Raw genomic sequence first — 25,455 nt, 5'->3', positions numbered from 1 at the left:
GGGTTTTCCAACATATTATTACTGTCTTTTACACCACTCTATTGATTTTCCACTCCTGAAATGAGTTATCACGTAACTGAGAACAATCAAGTCAAAGTTTGCAGAACCAATGATTGCTTTTCTTTTATTCTTCATTTGAAAGACCACTTTTGAATTTCACACTAATCGTCAATAATGTATTTTTCCATTATCAGATATGCACACAAATTATGAGCAGTTGTAGGCCATTCAGTCCCTTGTACCTGCTCCATCATTCAATGAGATCATGGCTGACTCATTTGACTTTCAAACTCCACAATCCCATTTATCCCCCATAACGTTTGACTCCCTTGCCTAACAATAATTTATGGGCCTCTGTTTAAAAATACTGCAGTTACTCCACTTCTGTCACCTTATAAGGCAGGAAGTTTTAAAATTGCACACCCTCTTGAGAGAAAGCATTTTGCTTCACCTGTGTCCAATGGATAAACATTGCCCCTGAGTTCTGGACTCAGCCACACTAGGAAATATCCTTTGCATATCCACCTTATCAAGCCCATTGTGTACTATTCAGTCAAGTTACTGCCACACTCTTCTAAAGCCCAGTGCAAACATGCCTATTCTGTCCAAGCTTTCTTCAGAGAACTTGCTAATTTGAGGTATCAATGTATCTTCTGACCTGCTCCAACACATTTGTATTCCCCCTCTCCAATAGGCTATACATAGTCTTTGAGATGTGGTCTTACAAATGCAATGTATAACAGCAACATAACACCCTCACTTTTATATTCAATTCCTCTCATCATAAAAGATATCATTCCATTAGTTGCCTTATCACTTGCTACATTTGCATACTAACATTTTGTGATTGAGCACAAGAACACCTAGATTCAAAACTTTCTGCTTTTTCATTCTTCCAGTCAAAGTGAACTTCACATTTTCCCACATTATACTCCATCTGCTGGACTTCTGCCCACTTACTCAACATTTCTATATCTGTCTGCATCCTCCTTTAGATACCATGTCTTTGTTACCTTTGTCTAAATTATTGGTATAGATTATACAATTAACTGAGGCCCCATCACAGACCTCTGCAGGATTTTATTTATAGCATTCTGTTAATTAGACAAAGACTTACTTCATTATACTTTCGGCCTTCAACCAGCCAGCCAATTTTGTGTCTATGCTAGCATGTTATGCCATAAACCATGAGCTCTTACTTTGAGCAATAACCTTTTACGTGGCACATGGTCAAAGCCTTCTGGAAATCCAAGTTCAATGGAGCTGCAAACTCCACTTTATCCACAGCATATGTTACTCCTTCAAAAAGCTCCAATAAGTTGATGGAACCGTTTCAAAATAAGCCAATTTTGGAAAATTTGCATGAACGCATCTACTAATTTATAGGACATGCCTTTTAAGACCCTGGAATGAAGTCTTTCACGACCTAAGGGCTTGTCAACTTGCAGCTCCATCAGTTGCACAGTACAGTTCCCTTGTGAAGGTAATTTTGCCCAATTCCTCTCACCCTTTCATCTCCTAATTTATACAAATTATGGAAATGTTTTTTGTAGCCTCTGAAGTGATGACAGAAGCAAAATATTTGTTTACTTTTTCTGCTATTTCTTTATTTAATTCTCCAGACCAACACTTGCTTTTTTCCTTTTGTATACTTTCAGAAACTTTGCTGTCCAGTTTTACATTTCTAGCTAGCTTCCTCTCTTTCTAATTTTTTTTCTCCTGATGAATCTTTTCATCATTCTTTGCCATTCTTCTATTCTGAACAATCATCTGACCTACCACTCATCTTTGCCCAGTTGTTCTTTTTTCTTAATTGTGAAGCTCTTTTTAACTTCTTGATCTAACCATGGATGGCGGGGGTCTTCCCTTTAGAATTTCTCTTTATTGCAGGAATATACTATTTTCTGAGTATTCTGAAAAATCCCATCAGTGTCTTCCACTGCTTCTCTATTGATCTATCCCCTAGTCCAGTATCCAGTTCATGTCAGCTAGCTCAACTTTCATGCCTACAAAGCTGCTTGTATTTAAATTTAAAATACTGGTTTTAGACCCTCTGTTCTCAGTTTCAAGCTGAATGTAAAATTCAATCATATTGTGATTGATGTTACCCAGGGATGCCTTTACTCCAAGGCAATGAATTAATCCTGTAATGTTATATTTAATATAACCTGCTTTCTGTTTGGATTGAAGAATGTGTTACTTTAAGAAGCTCTCTTGAAACCATTTAATGAACTCCTCAACCAGTCTACTCTTGCCAATCTGATTTTTTCCAGTTTATATGCAGACTGAAATCCCTGATGATTACTGCCATCCCTTTTATTACAAGCATCTAATGTTTCTTTTCTCATATACCTGGTCCTACTTTCAGGTTGCTGTTAGGAGACATTTAGACTACTCCTACTGGTGACTTATTTCCCTACTTTTCCTCATTTCCACCCAAACTGATTTTATATCTGATCTGAATCAAGGTATTTTTTAATTATTATACCAATATTCTACTTGAATGCCTTAAACTGTTTAATGTCCAATATTCAGAACCCAATCGTTGCCATCATACATCTCCTAATACCATCAGATCATATTTATTTATATAAATATATACAGAGGAATCTTGATTATCCAAAGGATACGTGCAGGGAGCATTTCATTTGGTTAATCGAATTCCGGCTAATTGAGTGCCAGATAATGTAGTTTAGCCAAGCATCAGGGCCTTGTGATCTTGCTGGTAATCCGATATTCGGATAATCGAATGCCGGATAATCGAGGTTCCTCTGAACTAACAATTATTTTACATTTTTATGAAGCTATGCACATACAGATATAGAGCAAAAATAAAACAAAAAACTGTGAATGCTGGAGATCTGAAACAAAGATTGAAAGTATTGGAGAAACTTAGCAGGTCTGTAACACCTGCAGAGAAAACAGAGTTAACATTTTAAGTTCAATCACCCTCCATCAGAACGCTATCCCTTGATTTGCTCCATTTACCAAGTTTCATCCCTCACTCACATTGTTTCATTTAAGGCCCTGTCTACCTCTCCAGTTTTATGGTTCGCTAGAACACTAGTTTCAGCACAGTCCCCACATTCCATAGTACTGATGCCTTTGAACTGGTGAACCAGCTATTCATTTCAATAATCTTATGTGCCCTCTGTCGATTGGCAAGTGGCTCAGGTAATAATGCAGACATTATCATCCTTGAGATTCTGTATTTTTAATTTTGTCCCTAGCTCCTCATATTGTGAACAGAGCCTCCTTCTTTGTTCTGGCAATGTCATTAGCATCTACGTGGAGCATGACCACCCCAAACCCCTGTCCAGCCCTGACCTGATGTCCCAAATGCTGGCAATAGGGTGGGAAAAATAGCTTTCTGCACTCACGCTCTTCATTGAACAGGATTGTCTTTATCCCCCTCGCTATAATGTCTTCTACTACCACACATTTCTGTTTTGAATGGCTTCCTGTGCCATAGTTGATAAAATATGGTGCTAGAAAAGGCATAGCAGGTCAGGAAGCATCCAAGGAGCAAGAGAGTCAATGTTTTGAGTAGGGCGCTTCTTCCTGTGCCATGGTGCCTAGCTCATCCACCCTGCAGCCCTCCTGCTTATCCAAGCAAGCAGCAAAAACATCAAACCTGTCAGATCATTCTCAGGGTCCTGTCTTCCTGTCCTCTGTTCCTCCTCTCCTGCTTCATTTGCAGTCACACCCTTCTTTCCCTGACCACTGACCACATCAAAAGTCCCTACCCTGTCGGATGTGGTCACCTCCTAGAACAAAGTAATGTACCCCCTCCCAGATTTGTTGCAATGTCTGTTGTTCATAAACTCTGAGCCAAGGTTGCTTGAGCAGTAACCATTTACTGCCGAAATGTTGGTCCTGGATTATATTGACATCCTGGAGTTCCCAACTATGACCAGTTCTGCCATCCTTTACGTGTTTCTTTGATTTAATGTATTTGTTCTGCATCTGAATAATTAATCCAATTCTTTGTTTCCTTTTGTTTTTTGTTAACTATGCCACTTGTAGGCTTAATAATCTAATGAAATAATTTGTCAAAAGGCATCTGAATCCATTTATCAAATAGAAGCCAGCAAATGTTTTTGAGTATAACACAAACCTCCAGGAGCTTTGTGGAATTTGTCTGATGTAATTCACTTCCTGGCAGTCAATGCTAACCTTAATTTTTTTTTAAATTAATCGTTCCTTTTAAACCATCTGCTGTTCAAAATCTCAAGCTAAACTGTGATTTTATAATCATTACACCTATTCACAAATGTACCACATTTTCCAAACCTGAATATGAAGAATGGACCTACGATTGGAAGTAAAAATAAGTATTGAAATAAGAAATACACAGGATGATGTTAGATATGGAGCAAATACATTTGGAATAAAAAGGCCTGCAGCCATATAGCACCTTTCATGATCACAGAAAACTCAAAGTATTTTACAATTAAGTAAGTACTTTTTTGAAGTGTAGTTAACATTGTAATGTTAGAAATGCAGCAGCCAATTTGCACACTGCAGGCCTCAAATACTGAGATATGAAGTTGGCCAATTATCTGCTTTGATTTGAGATGTTGATTTGAGGGATAACTATAAAAAGGATAATAAGGATCAAGAATTCTCTTGTTCATCCTCAAAATGGTGCTATGACATTTTTTTTATATCTACTGGAGAGGGCAATTTAACATCCCATCTAAAAAACATCACCTCCAGCAGGGCAAACACTTTCTCAGTACTGCACTGGAATATCAGCCTCTTTTTTTTTCTGCTGCTGTACTGGATTGAGACTTAGAAACACACCCCTCTAAGACTGAAGTGCAGTGCTCCAAAGGGAGACATGACTGAAAAAAATGATTTAAAGAATGCAAAATGCAGTTATAGGAAAAAGACAGAGCAATTTAGGTACTTGATATCCTGGTGATTTGCTCCATCTTAACACTTTGATTGAAGGGGGAACTACGTGAAATAATGACTCATTATAAGTCATTATTTCACATGGATTTCTAAGTGGGAGACAGAACATAACAATTTCCAGATCCAGTGATGGATTGGTGGTTAGAGTCATTTCTGATTAGTAATATTAGGCTTGATGTTTGAAATGTCACAAAAATAATCTTGCAATTCAAGGAACACTCATCTCATGCCTTTCATGTGGATTGATGACAAAGTGAAATAGTTTGAGTGGATGCTGCTCACTCTAAGCCTACTTTATATTCTTGCTTCATATATCTATTCTATGATGGGCTGCCACAATTGTTCATTTTCCCTGTGATATTTGTCATTATCATCATTTTTTCAATATTTTGGTCAGGTTCTCAGATTAGAACATGTTTTGTAGCAGTCAAGAAAGTTTCAGTGAGGGACTCTCTCTTATTACTGGTGGTACTCTGCAAAATATTGATTAATGATAGATGGGGAACCATCGTTACAGGGTATGTTGCAGGATATATATTAAGCAAGCAGCGGTCATTTGAAAAGTAATATAAAACTGTTAAAAATTGAGGCCTCTTTGACACAAAGTGTCATGATGATGTGTTTCATTTGTTTCCAGGCTATGCCATCAATCCCAGCACGCTAGCCAAATGCAGTGTCACAGAGAGATGTGACATTTCTCCTAAATGCATTTGAAAAGGACATATAAGTTTGGGAAAGGAAGGGAAAGGGCATGGAACAGTTTTAAATAGGGTGCCTTCGTATTATCTCTGTGGATCTGATATTGTATAGAATAGAGATAAACATCAAACCAAGCCAAGATGGGCAAAACTTCAGATGCTCAGAAAAGGCAAAAATCGTTAGTTTAGACTCTGATATTTCTGTGAATTTAATAAGATCAGATAGTATAATTTCATTTGCAACATTTGGAACAAAATTAAGTGTGGGCAGGATGAGCATCATTGGAGTGGAACTGTGAGGCAGGGTGATTGGAAACCAGGGCAGAGGCTTTTGGCTGCTCCCACCAAATCCCCCTGATGCCAGGTTTCTGAATTGTATATAGAGTCTGTGATAATGAGAGACTCCCACCACCAAGACGTAGGAAAGCCCCGTGGCTCTTATTGAATCCCTGAGATGCCACTGAACTATGGGCTCATTAGATGTGGGCTCATTAGAGAGACCAAATGACATCTTGCTGGAAGTGGCCAGGAATCCTGTATCCCTGTTTCCTACACTGGCAGATTGAAGCAGATCCTTTCCAGGGATCCAATGGACCCAGCCACCATAGCTCTTCTGTTTATTTATTTAGTGAATGTAAATCCACAAATTTTATTGATAATCTCATTTGCTGAGTTTAAAGTGATTAATCTATCACATAGCCTATAGAAGGAATACTCCATGGTGTTGTGCAGGGGTTTGGAGTGTGGCCCCAGCGGTGCAGGGTAGGTGGGTAAGGGCCGTGGCTTGTCCTATTTAACAAGGACACACTCATTGTGGTAGCTTGAACGCTGCTTTTTGACAGATCAGGTTTGTCATAACGAATCTGTCTCTTCCCTGATCTTCCACTCCTTGATCCAAAGAGTATTTGCTGTTGGATCTTGCTCAGGTGGGCTGTTCCACATCAGGCACTGGAATCAAAGACAGGCATAAAGTTGATGAAATATGTCATTATGGATTGTTTCAACAGCTTGTAGGTTTTTGTCAGCCAGCAGATATGAGGGCTAGTTCTGCTTGCAAGGATAAAGCCAGGGGAGGGGTGTTGAATGGAAGGTTCAGATTACAATGTATTTGTTGTAATCCATTGAGTATCTGATATTTGTGTATGATAAAATGTGCCATACAGTCTGATGTAGAGTATGATAGGACAAGTGCTGTGGCCTAGAGTGTTGTGGTAGCGTGCCCCTTTCAATCCAACAAATTTAGATAATATGCTGTTTCTATATTTGGGCTGTGCTGATGTTTTCTTCAGATGCTTCTAAAGTCCTGTCCAGAGTCAATCCCAAGAATATTGGATTGAAATCATGCTTTAGCCTCAAGCCATCCATGTAGCAATGCATTTTTTTGGGGGTGAGGGTTGATTTTGTGAAGGTGGAATACCCTGCATATGGTTTTAGATGGATTCATTGGGAGACACCATGCACTGCAATAGTCTTTCATTGATGATCTGATCCAGGATGCAAAAGGATAGAACTTGGGTGGCATAACTTGGTGTGAAAGGCGGCATTAAGTTCTGCCCTTGGATTTTATAGTGTTATTTATAGCCAAAGTATGAAACAGGAAGTGGTTGAGGAGCAAGGAGTTGAAATAATTAAGAAATATAGTCACAGCACTAGTGAGAAGGTCATATAGTCATGGAGATCTACAGCACAGCAAAAGGCCCTTCATCCCATTGCATGTTTGCCAATCAGAAACAACCACCTAACTATTCTAAGCCAATTTTTTAAGCACTTGACATTGTTGGAAGTTTACATAGGCAATTTCCATTATAAATACGGATAAATTAATTTATAATAGAACATAGAACATAGAACATAGAACATAGAACATAGAACAATACAGCGCAGTACAGGCCCTTCGGCCCTCGATGTTGCGCCGATCAAAGCCCACCTAACCTACACTAACCCACTATCCTCCATATACCTATCCAATGCCCGCTTAAATACCCATAAAGAGGGAGAGTCCACTACTGCTACTGGCAGGGCATTCCATGATCTTACGACTCGCTGAGTGAAGAACCTACCCCTAACATCAGTCCTATATCTACCCCCCCTTAATTTAAAGCTATGCCCCCTTGTAATAGCTGACTCCATACGCGGAAAAAGGTTCTCACTGTCAACCCTATCTAACCCCCTAATCATCTTGTACACCTCTATCAAATCACCCCTAAACCTTCTTTTCTCCAAAGAAAACAACCCCAAGTGCCTCAGCCTTTCCTCATAGGATCTTCCTACCATACCAGGCAACATCCTGGTAAACTTCCTCTGCACCCGTTCCAGTGCCTCCACATCCTTCCTATAGTATGGCGACCAAAACTGCACACAATATTCCAGAAGCGGCCGCACCAGAGTCTTATACAACTGCAGCATGACCTCAGGACTCCGGAACTCAATTCCTCTACCAATAAAAGCCAGTACGCCATATGCCTTCTTCACTGCACTATTTACCTGGGTGGCAACTTTCAGAGATCTGTGTACATGGACACCAAGATCCCTCTGCTCTTCCACACTACCAAGTAGTCTACCATTAGCCCAGTAATCCATCTTTTTATTACTCTTACCAAAGTGAATCACTTCACACTTAGCTACATTGAACTCCATTTGCCACCTTTCTGCCCAGCTCTGCAGCTTCTCTATATCCCGCTGTAACCTGCCATATCCTTCCTCACTGTCTACAACTCCTCCGACTTTCGTATCATCCGCAAACTTGCTCACCCAACCTTCTAACCCTTCCTCCAGGTCATTTATAAAAATGACAAACAGCAATGGTCCCAAAACAGATCCTTGCGGAACACCACTAGTGACGGCACTCCAAGATGAATCTTTGCCATCAACTACTACCCTCTGTCTTCTTCCAGAGAGCCAATTCCTAATCCAAACCTCCAACTCACCCTCAATGCCATATCTCTGTATTTTCTGCAGTAGCCTACCATGGGGGACCTTATCAAACGCCTTACTAAAATCCATATATACTACATCTACCGCTTTCCCCTCATCTACCTCCTTCGTCACCTTCTCAAAGAATTCAATAAGGTTTGTGAGGCACGACCTGCCCTTCACAAAACCATGCTGACTATCCTTGATCACATCATTCTTATCCAGATGTGCATAAATCCTATCCCTTATAATTCTCTCTAAGACTTTGCCCACAACAGAAGTGAGACTCACTGGCCTATAGTTACTAGGATTATCCCTACTCCCCTTCTTGAACAAGGGAACCACGTTTGCTAGCCTCCAGTCCTCTGGCACTACTCCTGTAGACAAAGAGGACACAAAAATCAAGGCCAATGGCTCTGCAATCTCCTCCCTTGCTTCCCAGAGAATCCTAGGATAAATGCAATCAGGCCCAGGGGACTTATCTATTTTCACCCTTGCCAGAATTTCCAACACCTCTTCTCTACATATCTCAAAGCCATCCATTCTACTTATTCGTGCCTCAGTATTCATATCGACAACAATGTCCTGTTCCTGAGTGAATACTGACGAAAAGTATTCATTCAGCGCCTCCCCAATCTCTTCAGCCTCCACACGCAACTTCCCATTACTATCCTTGATTGGACCTATTCCTTCCCTAGTCATTCTTTTATTCCTAACATACCTATAGAAAGCCTTAGGGTTTTCCCTAATCCTACCAACTAAGGACTTTTCATGTCCCCTCCTTGCTGCTCTTAGCTCTAAATTGAATGAAAAAAATTGCCTGTAGTAAGTAAGTTTTAGGAGACTACATATTTTAATATTTTCTACATAAAATGAGGAGGTCTGTGATGCAAGGGGTAGTGTCCCTGTCTCTAAGCTACAAGCTCTAAAGTTGAGGTCCTCTCTGCCATCTTTGAGTTCCACCTTCCTTGTCCCATTTTATGAACAAAGAAAGTGCTATCATAATGCATCCAGATATGTTGAGTATCACCTGGCAAATCTTTCCAACTCTCAGCAATAGCAAGTGGGTGAGAATTGCCTGCATAGTTGTGTGATGTTATGAAAATTGGGGTCTTGACCTTCACTAACTACAGCATTCATGTAAAGATGCTTGTTGCCACAGCTTATGCGCTGGGATGATTCCTTAGTTGGTTGGATGGCTGATGTGGATTGAATTAGTGCCGATTGACCCCTATTCTATCTGCAGCAGGTTTGGGATCTCCTCTTTGTCCCATCAAGGTTATCACACTGTGCATCGCCAGGACTTCTTTCAGGCAGAGAGCTTCAAGCAGAAACACAGATAAAACAATGCACACCATGAATGAAATTTGATTATTATGACGGTGGCCCCCTCCATCAGCTGGAGAGCAAGGTGCAACCTCAGTGCAGCCTTTCCGAGCCTCAACGACCTGACTTTGTGTCCTTCAAGCAGGAATGGTGGAAGGAGGAGTGGGGTTGGGGGGAGATGTGTGGCGGTAGAAGGAGGGAGTGAAGAAAGCGATGAAGTCTCCACCCAACTATGCAGCCAATCTACATCCAAATTGCACCCTGTGTGACATGCAAGTCATGGATGAAGCAAAGCAATATATATTTATGGTGTCTAGATCTGTTTACTGTGGTCAGCCAATTCTGTCCATCTATAAAATGCATTTATTGCTCTATGATACTCAAAGAGCCATTCACTGAAACACCTATGATTTTTATTAAATATCCTCATTGGCTGCTTAACTTTACAGTTTGTTTTTTTGTGCAACTACATGAGAGTATCAAGGTCTCATGTTGAAAATTCCTCTGATTTTTTTTTGTGGGCAGAATCGATATATTCGTGTCAAAAAAATTCACTATATGCCTGAAAAATAGAGCCTTGCAGTCTTGCCATTGCTTTCATAACTGTGTAACAGAGAACTATATTTTTAGAGATGCCATTATCACTTTTTGTTAAATCTGTCCTGAATGTGTCCTCTATTTATTTCATTCATTGGATGTGGGCACTGTGAGCACTTCATTGCTTATCTCTAATTGCCTGTACTGCAAATAAGTGTCAACCACGTTGTTATGGACCAGGCTAGACCCTCTCAAAATATCTTAAGAAGGTAGCCCACACCCCAACTTTTTCTTATTTTAAAGATAGATGTGAAGTGGATATTCCAGGAGCTGGTCAAACCACTCAGCTTTAAGCAAAACAGAATTTATTTAAACACTACAGTTGCAACATGAACTAAAGGAAACAAAATTTAGAATAACTTAACTATTTGAAAACTCAACTGACTTAATACCGCAACTTAAATGAATTGGCACAGTTCCTTAGTTAACATCCCATAAACGCACCCCTTGGCAAAAGGTAAATCCAAACACAGATTCTTACAGGCAGGAGAGATCTCACAGAGAGAAGCCAGTCAAGAATCATCTGCTGAAGCTTGGAAATTTCTCCTGGACTGCAGCAGCTTCTCACTGTTACAGTGAAAAGAAACTAGAAAAAAAAACTCTGAACTGGGACAACTGACCACTCCTCTGCCATTGTTAAGTTAGTCTCCTGCCCACACATTTCGGCACCTCTGCCTTTATGACTTCTCTTTTAAAAAATACCCACGCACAAAATAACCTTGTTGAAGAGGTTGAACATCACTTTGGATCTGCAGTCACACACAGGACAGAAGAGATAAGGAAGTCATATTTCCTTCCCAAAAAGACATTGGTGGTCTAGATTTTTTAAAATAACAATGGTAATCATTATGCTAACTTATTTTATTCCTGATTTGAATGGAAACATCACCGTCTACCATGGCTGAATTCAAACCCATGTCCTAGAACATTACCTTGGGGTTCTGGACTACTAATTCAATAGCATTACCACTACCCATCACTGTCCAAATTGTCAATGATGTTCTATAGTACTATTCCTTTGTTTCATTCCTTTAAAGTTATTAACTTAATGCATTGATAGATTAATATAATAAATAAAAATTAAGATACAAGTGGAAGATACTGGAAATACTCAGCAGGTCAGGCAGCATCTTGTAGAAAGAGAAGCTAAGCTTACAAGGAGAACATTGAAGTAAAGGTCATTGACTTCAAACATTAACTCTTGTTTTTATCTCAGATTCTGCCTGACCTGCTAAGTATCTCTCACATTCTCTGTTATTTCAGATTTGCATCACCGGCTATATTTTGTTTTTATTATTAATAATTGGGGAATTTGTTGCTTTTCCACCTCTGCAATCTGAATTTGAATCAACTCAAAATAATAGAATGAAGATTTAGCTCTTCTATGTCTTATGTGAGTTAACATTGGCCTTTTATTCTGCCTTGGGACCCTGCAACCACATGGGATAAATGTGGATTTCAACAGGTTCCTCATTTCCCCTCCCCCATCTTTATTTCAGCCCCAAGCCTCCAACTTGGCAGCGCCCTCTGGACCTGTCCATCACTCCCCCCTCTGACCTATCACCTTCTGCCTCACCTTCATCTACCTATCATTTTCTTAGCTACCTTCCCCCAAATCCCACCCCCTCCCATTTTGTCTCAGCCCTGACCCATAAGCCTTATTCCTGATGAAGTGCTTATGTCCAAAATGTCGATTCTCCTGCTCCTCGGATGCTGCCTGACCCGCTGTGCTTTTCCAGCACTACATTCTCGACATTGGGCTTTTTCAACCCAATTACTAGTGGGCACAGCAGAAAAGCTATCATAATTTCATGCTAATTTATATAAAATTGGTAATTCTATCAAAAGTGTCTAAGCGATGCTGAAATAAAATAGAGTTGGTGTACAAGCCCGCAATGATTTGAACATTGGAAGAGGCTCAAAGGATTGAATTGTGTCCTCTATTCCCAATGCATAGAAAATGGAGAAATGTCACACTGATCCATCAGAGATGTTTTTCATCATTTGCAGCCAAATAGTTGTTTCACAAACTGAATTTATTATAGATGATCTGGGAGTGTGTGATGATGGTGTTCCATTTCCCAACACTAACACCCTCCGTCTTTCTATAAGCTCATTAAAAAAGAGAGAAACAACTGTAAAATTGGACACTTTATTAGCTATGGTGTTCCCCACATGGGAAGGCAGAAAGGGTAACTGCTAACTGCTCATGTCCTGTCTTGGCAAAAATCAAATGGATGATTTTCAAACTTCTATCCACCCCTTTTCTCAAGCACTCAAAGCCAACTTTTCCAGTTCTCAGGCAGATCTTCAAATGGATGTAGAAAATGGTTGCCTGCTTAGATAAGCTTGTCAGAATCCTGCGCCAGTTGCGGGAGCCATTTGCAACTTTCATGACTGCATGGTGCTCATTTTTGCAAGATGTTGGACTGTCTGATCATGATGCTTCTATCTTAACGAGCCTGCTGGCAGCTCCTCCTGACAGCACTCTTCAATATTTTTGAATTGAGTGAATATTTGTGAAGCTAGGAGAATTCAGAATGTGCCTCATGGCCCTGCATAGATTGTGGTTTCTGATCCCCTGACACACAGTCTTCTGATTTTATTAATCAGGGATGATTCAGCTCAATCATGGAGCTGCTGGAAACTGTGCTTCACAGCATCCCCTGACTGCTCCCTACCAGTATACAGTGGTAGTCGCTATTGAAGGTAGCCTGCCAAACTCATGACAATGGTGACCACATTTGAAATGGTTCTGCTTCCAAGCCCTGGCGTTAAGCAGACATGTGCCAACTCTGCCAAAGTTAAGATCAGTGATCTGTCCCTCCATTATTTTCCCAGAAGTTGACACAGTTCTGTTTGGCTTTGGGAATGTTGCTCAGTTTAAATAATTTAAAAGAGAACTGATACTTTGCACACAAGTGATATCATCAAACTGTTTTGAAATCTAATTTGTTGTTTCTCTATAGGAAAGAAAAACTCTATTTTGCTGCACAAAGTCCAGCATGATTTAAACTCGGGTGTCTTCAACAACCGGGAGAATGAGATTATCCAGGAGATTGTGAAGTATGATCGAGAGATGGTTCAACAAGTGGAACTTCAAAGGCCTCTTGCCATGTCCCACACACCTCCATTTCATGGAGGCTCCATGTTCAATTCCCAAGGCCAACTTGCTAACAATTCGGCAATTGCTACTCTCCAGCAGGCTGTAGCTATGAGCTTCTGTCCTCCATCTACAGGCCTTTTTATTGGGTCTGTAGGTGTGCAATCACCTAGGACAGTCAGGCGGTTACAGCCTGTTCAGAGTGCAGCAAGCCCACTTTCAGTGTCCCCTGGTCAACAATCACAGACACAACAACAAGTGGCTTCAGTTTCACCATATCCTTCTGCTGTCTCCAGTCCTCCAAACCAAAGCCCTCTAACAAACCGAACTTTCCAATATGGATCACAGGCTCAATCAGGCTCGCAGCTGTCACTAACACAGCAAAAAGCACCCAGCCCTCCCCAGCGTCCTGCAGCTCATAAGAGCACACAGGCACTGCATACAAGCAGCTTATCCCAAGAGGCAAGACCACTGTCTGCTTCCCAACCCTCATTGCCTCATAATATTTCCCAGACAGTAACCTCAAGTCCACCACAATCAACCAGAGAATCAACATCATCAATAGGAGGTCAGATGTCTGTGCAACCAAGTACGGGAGCTCTCCAAGGATCGATTCGAGGACCTGTCCCACCAAGGATGACCCTGACACATCAAATGTCCACAGGTGCAATGTTTCAAGTGTCACCAATGGCCGGTGCACAACAGGACTCAAGTGTTCCCAAGAAAGATTCTGTTGTATGTGTTACAGATATGGACACAGGCAAATCAAGGCTTTCCTCCAACTTGTGATGTATGGGTCACCGTGATCTTTTGTGGTAAATAAGAAGATTAAGTTTGAGAACAGTTAATAGTTGGTTGTGTGATTGAAAAGGAAATGCTGCTGGTTACTGCACATTCGAAACGAACTGCACATTCTGCCCTTAATTGCCATCTTACAGAAATTCTACATTTGTGCAAGAGTTCAAAAATCAAATGTCTGACAAATGGAGATGTGCATAATTATATCAAAGGATGCTGAGCTTATCAGCTTTTATTTCTTTTATCAATTTGTCTGTAATAGATGCATTATAAGTATTTAAACGCAATATGTGATTTTCTTCAGAAAAAGATCTTATTGTGGTATTTGGTGTGATGATGTTGTCTTAGATATTGTTGTATAGTTAGATGTAAATGGTTACCCCAATGCAAACAATTTTAATGTCTTAAGAAATTGCTGCTACACCATAATACAGCAAAACAACCAGCTTTTAACCTCCATTCTTTTTTCAGGGTGTTTATGCTAGGAAACATTTTTATTTTAATACTAAAAATGAGGAATGTTTCCAATATGGTTTTCCTTGTGTGATGTAACAGAACTATTCAGTAATGTAGTCTGATTTACCCCAGACTATAGGAAACAAAATCAACTCTTAATTTTCTGTTGAATATTTTTGAATACATTTAGTATCTCGATAATGAATGGATTTCTAGTTAATTAAAAACATTGTCCAGTGTTACTGTAAATGTAAATGATTAATTACTGAATCTGGACACTGAAACAGAGATTATGTGCATACCATTAGGACCAAAAGTAGTTTAACGTGAAACTACATAGACAGTTGCAATGGTGGAATTCAAATAGCATTCTGGACTCCACCAGCCACCAATATTTTCCTCATTGAATGAGTGCATGATGTGAGAACATCATCCAACAGTCCATACAGGGCATTGGTATTGCTATAAGGGAGACATAGTGATCATCAAGTATTAATGATAAACTGATGTCTTCTCATACTTTAATGCGCAATACAACAACTGAATCAATTAGCTGAATCATCCCTTTTTTATATGTTAGTTGAACTGAACACATCACTGCAATAAAAACTTTAATTGACTTCACTGATACTTCCCACGAGGCTTGTGACTGGCATCACAAAGTTTGTAAGACATTGTCATTTTATATTGAGCTTTAGTGAAATGCAAGCACAACTGTACTTTTGGGTTTGGTATTATCACTTCCAATGCCCAGAGTATGGAGTAATTAGAAAATAGGTAAGTGCTTTAGTTGTCCAGTACAGTTCTGTAAGATCATTTCTCATGAGATTTGATCAGTTCATTTTATTTTGACAAGATCAGCATCATTGTAGTTAACTTATTGAAGACTGCAATTACTCCAAATTACATCAATTACTATTTTGTGATGTATTTATTAATCAAAAACATATGTATTAAGAAATGTCAATGTTTCTCTAATTGTGTTCTATTACATTCTTATAGATATTGCAAAAGGGAGTGAGCATAGTTAAAATACTGAAAAAATCTTTCAATGTTTCAAGTGTCTATGAAATCTAGAATCAATTGCTTCTCTGAAAGGAAAATAAAATAATTTATTTGCAATAGAAATGAAATTAAACCAATCTGGGAAGCACTTAGATATTTTTTGTTTCTGAGGAAAGATTTAACACACTGGTGAAATTGCAGCTTATCACCTTGCTGAGCTATCATGGCCTTTATTGAGAATGTAGCTGAATGTAGATGATCGTGTTAGGTTATATCTCATAACTAAACAGACTGTAGTCATTGCAGCCATATCTTTAGTATAGGAAGAAGTAACCACTAGGTACTTTTTTTGAATGTATAAATGTAAATGGGCAAAGATTGTTCAATACCTAAAATGGAAAATGCTTCAACCATCTTCCCTTCCTTAGAATGACATATTATTAGAAATGCTCCATCCTACAAATGATTTTTCGCAACCTTTATGCAATAAATGTTTCAAGCTTTGTTTTCTAGTGCTTCCATTAAGTACTGGAAATGTGCTATCTTTCATAAATTGTATAAAGCCATAATATGTTGCCATCTGCCTTGTTCTTCAATCTAAGCTGTATTATATGATCATTCATTCACAGTGGGATCTGGCCTGGGAAAAACCCTTTAAAAAAAGTTAAAACAATAGGCATCTATGTGTGACATGGAAGAATGTATGATGTTGGTTGGAGGTGATGAAAGAATCCTTATTTAGAGGGTTTAAGCTGTATACTTTATTGTAATTATTCATACTGTGTTTTAAACAGCTCAGTTAATGGGGGAGTCACTTTGAGTGAAACTAATGATGTATATTCTTGTCTCAAAGAAATTCAGAATGAAATAACTCTCCATTACTACTGAATTCACAGTTTCTAAAATTTCTAAATTAGTCACCATTTGCACTAGTAGTAAGCCATACACATTGAGCCGTCATTTCAATTTTTATTTCTCTCACTATAGCATTCTTGTTGTCTGAGGGTTGCTAATTATACTTTAGCTTATCCAATAATCATATTATGAATATTTAATAGTTTTCAAGACAAATTAAATGGCTTGTTTAATTTGTAAAATAATTGGAGTTGTTTGTTGACCAGCTTGTCTCATTTTAAAAAGGAAAACTGTTTTGGAAGGGAAAACCAATATGCCATCACCACTCCGATTCAAGCTTACAATGCCAGCTACTAAATAACTTTTAATTTGGGTCCATAATACTTAATTCTTGATTGTATATGTGCATGGTCACAACTGAAGGGTAATCATGCTCTCATACATTGCTCTCCACATTGCATTTTCTTCATGGCTGCAGTCCACAACACCTTTCTTGTGGCTGAACATGTATATTTACTTATATAACACAAGTTCCACTTTAATTTCAGTGATTTACTGCTTTGAGGTGCAAACAGCCACAACTGGTAACTTCTTCTTAATGTTGGTGTTGAAATTCTGATCTTAATTGTTTTGCAATCAAATCTATTTATATGCAACTAATTCAAAAACAACTTCCTCACCTAAATAAATAGCAAGTACATGTTAATCTTACATTAGTTGTTTCATGAAGACAGACACTTCACCAACTATAGCAACTCCTTAGCCTTATACTGCTAAACCATGTATTGCACCATGTATGCACTTCAGGTACATAAGAGGGTAGAGATTTTCTTAAATGCTTAAATTGGCAATCTTTTCTTGCAGCCTTTTTTATTCATTTTTGCAGACTTTGTATCTGATATTGTGCTTTCTCAGTGTGCTCTGTGATTAACTAATATGTAATTGTGTAATATTTAATGCCTGCTCAGGAGTTGCATTGACATCCAGTAAATTTAATAAATTCAATCTCGTGGAGAGAGCTGCAAGTCTGCACACTGAGAAAATTGTAGAATCTTTATTGAACATTCGTATTGAATAAAATGTCTTTTCTTGCACTCATTTTGTCAGCCATACAGGCATTCAATATTATGTACACTATGTCAAGTAGTTAGTTAACTGTCTGTAATACAAAATGTAAGAAGGTTTGAAAGAGTCATCTTATCCTTTTAGAGTCTGCCTAAAATGTAATAATGCAACAATATTTCTTGAATGTTGTATGTTTGGACTGTAAAATAATGTATAGACTAAATGTATTGTCCTTTAGTTCCAACAAATGACACCTTTTATGCATAGTTTTCTAGCCTATGGAAGAAAAGGAAAAAATAAGCAATGTGGAGTGTTTATATTCCCAAATGCAGGTAATTTCTCACTGCACTTGCAAAATTTCAAGTGTTCATGTTGCTTTTAAATGTCAATGAAGTTTTTCTATTATTTTCGTGGATTTAGTAGACTTAAGCTAGTGCCTGGCAAAATCAGAATATTATCAATGAGATAAACGTATCAATGGGTGAATGTATATTGCAGCAACATTATTTTTTCTTTTAATGTGTTTTATTTTTCTCTCAAAGAGATCCTAACTGAACCAGCTGGAAGTCTTGACTTAGCAGAAGTTCACCTTGGCTGCATTCCATATTGGCAGCTGTTTAACGAGATAACACTTGTTTGCCACCTTAGAACTTGGTCCAATACTTGTATGCATGTTACATTCCTTTGTATTTTTCTAAATAGATAGGGCAACATTTTGCTAAAGTGTACAATCTTCTATTATTTCCAACTATGTTTAACAGATTTATGCTTTAATGTCCGGGAAAGAGAAAATAGTAGAGTAAATTCATAACGGTAATGTTTCTATCCCTGAGTTAGAATGTCACAGTGAGTGGGAGTTGCAGTATCAGTTGTAAGTAATGGATTAATGTCCTGCAGAGGTTCTTGTACCTGATGGCTGCATGTGACTTTCTTTATTTAAAGTAGGTAGCGCTGTTAAGTTGGTTGGTTGTCGCCCACCAAGGAAAGAGAAACAGACTTGTGCTGGTATAATATCTTTCCTGACCTCAAGGACCCAATAAACAGCAGTTACATATTTTTGAAGTATAATGTTGGTTCCAGTGCTGGAGATGATGCAAAGTTAAAATTCAAAATTTCAGTTACAGTAACCTAGTGGTACTAGATTCTCATGTGAGACTTGAATTAATTTTACCAACAACAAAGACTTATACAATATTTGCATAGATAATTAGTAAAATGTTCCAAGGCATTTTGCAGGAGCATGATCAAACCAAGCCACCTAAGTAGGTATTGGGATAGATTAGTCAAAGAAGAGTAAGAAGAGATAGAGAGGAAGTTCCATACTAGTTCTCAGCTACTGTTGGAAGGTGTGGCTACGAATAATGAAAGTCAGAGAATGCAGAGGAGGAAACCATTGAATGATTGCAAAGATTTTCAAAAAGTTATAAGACTGAGGAGGGTCAAGACAAACAGAGCAGCAGAGCCATAAAAGGATTTGGTAACCAGGATGAAAATGATTGTCAGGATGTTGCCTGATTGGGTGCCAATGTGAACAACATTATCTCCAATTTCTTTATATTGTGCATGGCGACTCATTTCAGTGCGCGGAAACTTTACATTTTTTGAATGCTCCCTCAAAAGGGCCGTCTTGTAGTCACCTTGTTCTAGGAACACAACTGAGTTGCTGCACAACCATATTGTCACAAAGCTTGGAGGGTCATCAGTAATAGAAGCGTGAGATTTGGTGTGAATTAGGATACAGGCAGAACACGCCAGACAAGTATAATACATTCTTTATGAGTTTGTTTTACACTTTATGGGAATAAACAATTTAATGGATATTTTATTGGATTGTGAAGCAAGTTCTCAGTTGTATCATCAGACTTAATGCACAATTTGTCAATGTAGTTCATTATTTAAAGTAGCATTCACACTTAATGACCTATATTAAAAGCAATTGCATATTGCACTTCACAATCATTGCATTTGAGAGCTACTACTGTAGTGGTCTCATATTTAAATGGAATACATTTACTTTTAACTTTTGCTATTCAAATTTTAAGTATATTTGTGTGATGTAAATGCAGATAAATGATTAATTCTATCCCATTTTGGCATTAAATTAAACTTGTTCCTTGTGAATCATCAGAGTAACTTGTTTCAATAAAGTAAACCACACCTGCACCCTTCATTAAATATCTTCTATTTAGTGTGAACTGGTAAAATATAGGGCCATATGAACATTTTATTTCAGTGGAGATGTTAATACATAAACTAACACTCCAATTAAAAGTGCAGAGAAAAACTTGAAACAAACTTACTTGGTGTTTTAATATACTTATCCAAGGGCATAAATTCAGGATTTAGATAAACAGAAAAACTTTGCTGAGACTTTGCTTTTGTTGTCTTAAATAGAATTAATCAAAAAAGTAATACTTTCCATATCCAAATGGAAGCAATCAACTGAAACTGCGTACTTTAGCAAAGAATGCCTTGGTTTTAGTTTTATAGTTTTAAAGGAATTGTTTTATTTGATTTTTGTTCATTGATAGGATGAGGGTATTGCTAGCTAGATCAATAATTGTTGTCCATCCCAGTTCCCCTTGAGAAGTGGTAGTGAGCTGTCTCCTTGAACTGCTGCAATCGTTGGGGTCCAGGAACATCCGTTGTGCTCTTAGGAAGGGAGTTCTAGAATTTTGACCCAACAACGGTGAAGGAATGGGGATGTAGCTCCCGAAACAATACGGAAGGGATCCGCTAAGTGGTGGCCTAATTTCAAATCAAAAATGCACAGTCTTGCTCATAGAATTGGGGTCAACATTTGCTCAGCTAATACGTTTCATGAGTTTTAAAAGTCAAGAAAACAGGAATTTGTAAATAGATTACCAAGCAATAACAGTACAATAATACTGAATTCAAAACAAATCTTAGGTGGACTTCAATAACATCCATCTCATTATAATAACTGCAACCCAGTCATAAAGTTGTGCATGTCATGGGGTTTATTGACTCTATTGTTAAAGTAACAAAGTTATCAATGAGAATCACTCCACTATCAGCCTGTGAGATCGCAAATCCAATCCAACATTAAAACATTCACTGACAGTTATATTCCAATCACGTTTACATTTCTGGTGGCTTTGGGAGTTGCATTGTGATAATAATGAAATTGTATCAAATATTACTTCTTGCATTTGGAGTGGACTGCACTGTTTTTATTTATTTTTATAAAGTGCAAACTTTCAATCATCTTTTAGAACATGATAAATGTGAGCAATTATAAAAATCAGTCAATATTATTAAGTGCTAATTTAATGAGCTGAAATTATTTAACATTGGGGTTGATGGAAATGTATAAGTGCCACCTCTTTGTAAGTGCCTCCTTATTTGTCCCACTTGTACTTCCCCACAGCAATTAAGGAAACAAAGTAACATAGAGGACAGTCAGCCCCACAAACTTGTTCTGTCACTCAATTTGATCATAGTTGATCTGCATCTTAACCTATCCACTCACCTTGGTAGCAAAAATCTTAAAATGATTATATAACAAAATCTGTCAATCTCAGTTTTGACAATCTTAATTGATCTACACTCAAATTATATTGGGCATCTTGAGGTTCACCCTTCTAATACCGTTTATATGAAGGAGTGATTTCTGATATTATCACTGAATGAATTAGATTGGCATTTAAGGTTGTGTCCCCATGTTCCCCTTACCAGAGCAAATAGTTCACTATCTATCTTATAAATTTATTCAGTCGTCTTAAATTCAATTCACTTTGACCATTCCCAATTAGTCCAATCAGTTCTCCTGAATTCTGCTACTAGCCTTGTCGTTTGTTCACTACATTTCCAAATTGCCATTACTCCATAATCTCATCAGTTTTCAAAATTAATGGTTCAGACTTTTACATTAAAACGAAAACAAAAGCAGGTATTCTGGATGAAAAGGACCCAGCAACCAAACCTTTATACAGACCTTTAATAACTAAGCTGTATTGTTTATGGAGGATGCAATCAAGTCGCTACTACTTGTAGGAGCTATGGTTTAAAATAAGAAAGTGATACTCATTTGAAATTGTAAAAAAAACTTTTAAAAGATGTCATAGTTTTAGTAATAGAATGTTTAACTCTAAGTCCTGCAGTGTCTGAAATCTCTTAAATCTTAAACATGAAGTATATCTGCTTATTGGTTAATTTAGCTTATTTCTGACTGCACTGCTAATTCGGCAGCTGTGTATGACAGCAAACATCACAGACAGAGAACTAATAAGGTTACTCTGTATTCTACAAATCCACATTACCTGCTGACCGTAGGGTTGACAGCAAACCTAGTAAGTCTTCTGCTCAGTAAATTCTGTCTTCCTATCTGAAGGAGCTAATGTAGTATGGTTATTTCAATGGGAGAGAAAAATATAACTATATTAAGTCATATCAGAAATGAATTTGATGCAGTTTGCAAGTGACCATATCTCTGAAGACCAATCACATCATATAACTGATTTTTGAAGATAATCTATCTTCTTTGAATAAACTGTCTTGCTTTGTATTTCTCAATTTTTGATTGGTATACAATGGGTCCTTTAGCAATATTTAAATATAATGAGAAGTAACAATGTAAGAAGTAGGGCAGGAGTAGGTAGGCCATTTGACTCTGTGAGACTACTCTACAATTCTGGTTGATTTTTTGCCTCAACTTTGCTTTTCCATATCCTTTACACATCTTTTCCATAAAAGAGATCAAGAATTTGTCTATCTCAGCCTTAAATCTACTCACAAATGGAGAATCGATAGCCCTCAGGGGTAGACAATTCAAAAGATTCACAGCCGTCTAACTAAATAAATTATTCCTCATTTCAGTCCTGAATGTTCTCATCTCACCTTATCCCAAGACTGTATGCCTATGTGTTCCCAGCAAGAAAAACATCCTCTCAATTTCTACCTCTTAAGCCCATCTTGTATGCATTAACAGAATCATCCCTTATTTTTCTAACCTCCAGACAACATAGGACCAATGTATTTCTTGTCAAAGGAACCACTGTCTCATTACAGAGGAACTAGGTGCAGGAGTATGCCGTCCAACGCTTAGAGTCTGCTCTACAATTCAAAATGGCCCTGGCTGATCTTCTGTCTGAATGACATATTTTCATTTTCTCCCCATACCCCTGGATGCCTTTAGAACTAAAAACGTACCTATCTCTTTCTGAATTTATTCAGTGACCTGACCTCCACAGCTTTGTGTGATAGAGAATTTCATAGATTCATTACTCTTTGAAGATATTTTTCATCACCTTAGTTCTAAGTAATCAACCCCAAATCCTGAGACTATGTCACCTCTCCCTAATCAGGGAAAGCATCCTCCCTCCTCCAGGTCTGTCCAGCCCTGTTAGATTTCATATATTTCTATCAGATCCTCTCTATCTTTCTGAACTCTAGTGAATACAGATCCAGTTGAACCACCTCTACTCATTGGAGAATCCTAACATCCTGGTAGCAGCGTATTGAACTTCTGCTACATTCTCACTATACCAAGTAAATCCTCTCTTAGATAGAGACCATCCAGGATCCAATCTAGAGAATGTTTGTTGTACCATGCTAAGGAAGTGTGACCTTCATTCGATATGGAGTCCAAAGCACACAATAATCCAGATGTGGTTTCACCAATACTCTATTCTTATACTCTAATCCTCTCCCAATGAAGGACACCATACATTTCAACTTTTTAGCTATAGCACCTGCAAGTGTATTTAAACATCACCATTTAGATTAGATTACTTACAATGTGGAAACCGGTCCTTCGGCCCAACAAGTCCACACCGACCCGCCGAAGCACAACCCCTACATTTTACCCCTTCACCTAACACTACGGGCAATTTAGCATGGCCAATTCATCTAACCTGCACATTTTTGGACTGTGGGAGGAAACCGGAGCACCCAAAGGAACCCCACGCAGACACGGGGAGAATGTGTTAACTCCACACAATCAGTCACCTGAGGTGGGAATTGAACCCAGGTCTCTGGCGCTGTGAGGCAACAGTGCTAACCACTGTGCCATACCTTTTCAAACAAAAAAATTTGTTTTTCTCATATTATCAAAGTAATTAACATCATACGTTCCCACATTATTTTTCATCTGCCACCTTGTTGCCTAATGCTTAACATCTTTGAAGCCTCTTTTTTGCCTCCTGACAACTTCACATGTGTATTTGTATAGCACCGTTTTGACCGCAGGACATCCTAAAGTGATTTACAGCCAATAAAGTACTTTTGAAGTATAGTCACTGTTTATAATGTAGGGAATATGGCAGCCATTTTGCACACAATAAGGTCCCACTGCCAGCAATGTGATAGTAATCAAATAAACTGCTTGAGATACAAAAGAAATTTCAACTGCATAATTTTCCCTCCACTCACCCTCCTTTCCTGTTTCCCTAGGAAAAAAAAGCAATGAAAATATAACTGCCTACTATGAAATATGCATACAACTTTGGGCCAAAGTTCAGCTCCTGAATTGTTTAATCATTATAAATCACACTGTGATTTCTCTTTAATTTATCATTTACCTCTTCACAGAGTTTGAGTTCATAAAGAAATGAATATTTTCTATGTTTACTTATTTTCCAACTATTGTTTGAAACAACAAGATACCATCTCCCTCCGTAATACAATGCTTGCCTTTTATGTGTTGGTGCAGAATACTGCTGCTGTTAGATTTGTGCCTGAGGTATGTCGATGGTGTTACAGATATAATAGTAATGAATTAAACCAGTCATTAAAAGCCTGTTGAGAATTCCAAAGAAAAATAAAGTGTAACAATGTGCACAATGTATGTATTCTTAGTATTGTTCAATTTTTCCAAGCCAAACATTAAATTGCAATTTCATTCCTTCAATTAATGTCTACTATGACAAACTAATGGGGCAAAATGACAGTGATACCAGCTTGCAAGCAGTTTAAAATAAATGAGTACACTAACTTCAAATAATATGATTTCATTTTGTAAGGAGTGAGCAAGCAAATGTCTTACACAGAATATGACAATTTAACCCAGGAGAATAAGTAAGAACTTAGTAATTTTGTTTTAATCGAAGCAGTTATGATCAAGATTCCACATGACTGGGTGTTTCCTATATTCTTCATCGGCAAGAATTATTCACCCCCTTCCAAATTTATTTTGTTCTCCTTAAAAGTGATGGCTTAGGCCGGGCAAAGTTTCACAGGCAACAGCAGCCTGTCAACTTTTCACATGCCAGTCTTTGGGCAGACTATTCAATCACAGTCAGCATCACAGCTCAGAACACAATCCTACTGTTACTCAATATCCGCATAGGCTCTTTCTGGATAAGATTTCCGAATAGCAATCATCACTCTGGGTGACCTTGTGCATCAGCAAAGATACATTTGAGGAACTTCCGTTATGTGGAGAGATTAGAGGAATTGGATAGTTAAACATTGGAAGTATTCAAAATTAAGAGCAATCTTAATAGGGTAAAAAACATATTTTTCTATTGACAGGAGGGTTGGTTAACTAGAGGAGACACAGATATTTCCAAATCAACCTGTTCAAAAATGTTCAGATGCACCTCTAGAGTTGGTGGACCTCCTAGCTCAGAGATAGGACAATATCACTGCACCACAAGAGTCCTAACTAGACGACACATTGTAATAGTTGGTGAAAGACCTAGACTGGAGATGACTGAATCTTTTTTAATGCAGCAAGATCTGATCTGGAATGAACTA

The 25,455-nt window shown here is 38.2% G+C and overlaps 1 protein-coding gene across 1 annotated transcript in view; it reads left to right on the top strand.

Annotated features, from left to right (window-relative positions):
* The window catches only part of LOC140494699 (potassium/sodium hyperpolarization-activated cyclic nucleotide-gated channel 2-like), a 126,223-nt gene extending 101,679 nt beyond the window's left edge, over positions 1–24,544 (top strand). Inside the window, exon 8 of the mRNA XM_072594190.1 lies at positions 13,424–24,544. Coding sequence (XP_072450291.1) covers positions 13,424–14,346 — 923 coding nt within the window. The 3' untranslated portion in view covers positions 14,347–24,544. The remainder of the gene's footprint in view (positions 1–13,423) is intronic.
* The last annotated feature ends 911 nt before the right edge of the window (positions 24,545–25,455 follow it).

This window comes from Chiloscyllium punctatum, chromosome 24 (genome assembly GCF_047496795.1).
Source record: "Chiloscyllium punctatum isolate Juve2018m chromosome 24, sChiPun1.3, whole genome shotgun sequence".
NCBI lineage: Eukaryota > Metazoa > Chordata > Chondrichthyes > Orectolobiformes > Hemiscylliidae > Chiloscyllium > Chiloscyllium punctatum.
Note: the sequence above shows the minus strand (reverse complement) of the source record. Positions and strands in the feature narration are given on the sequence as shown.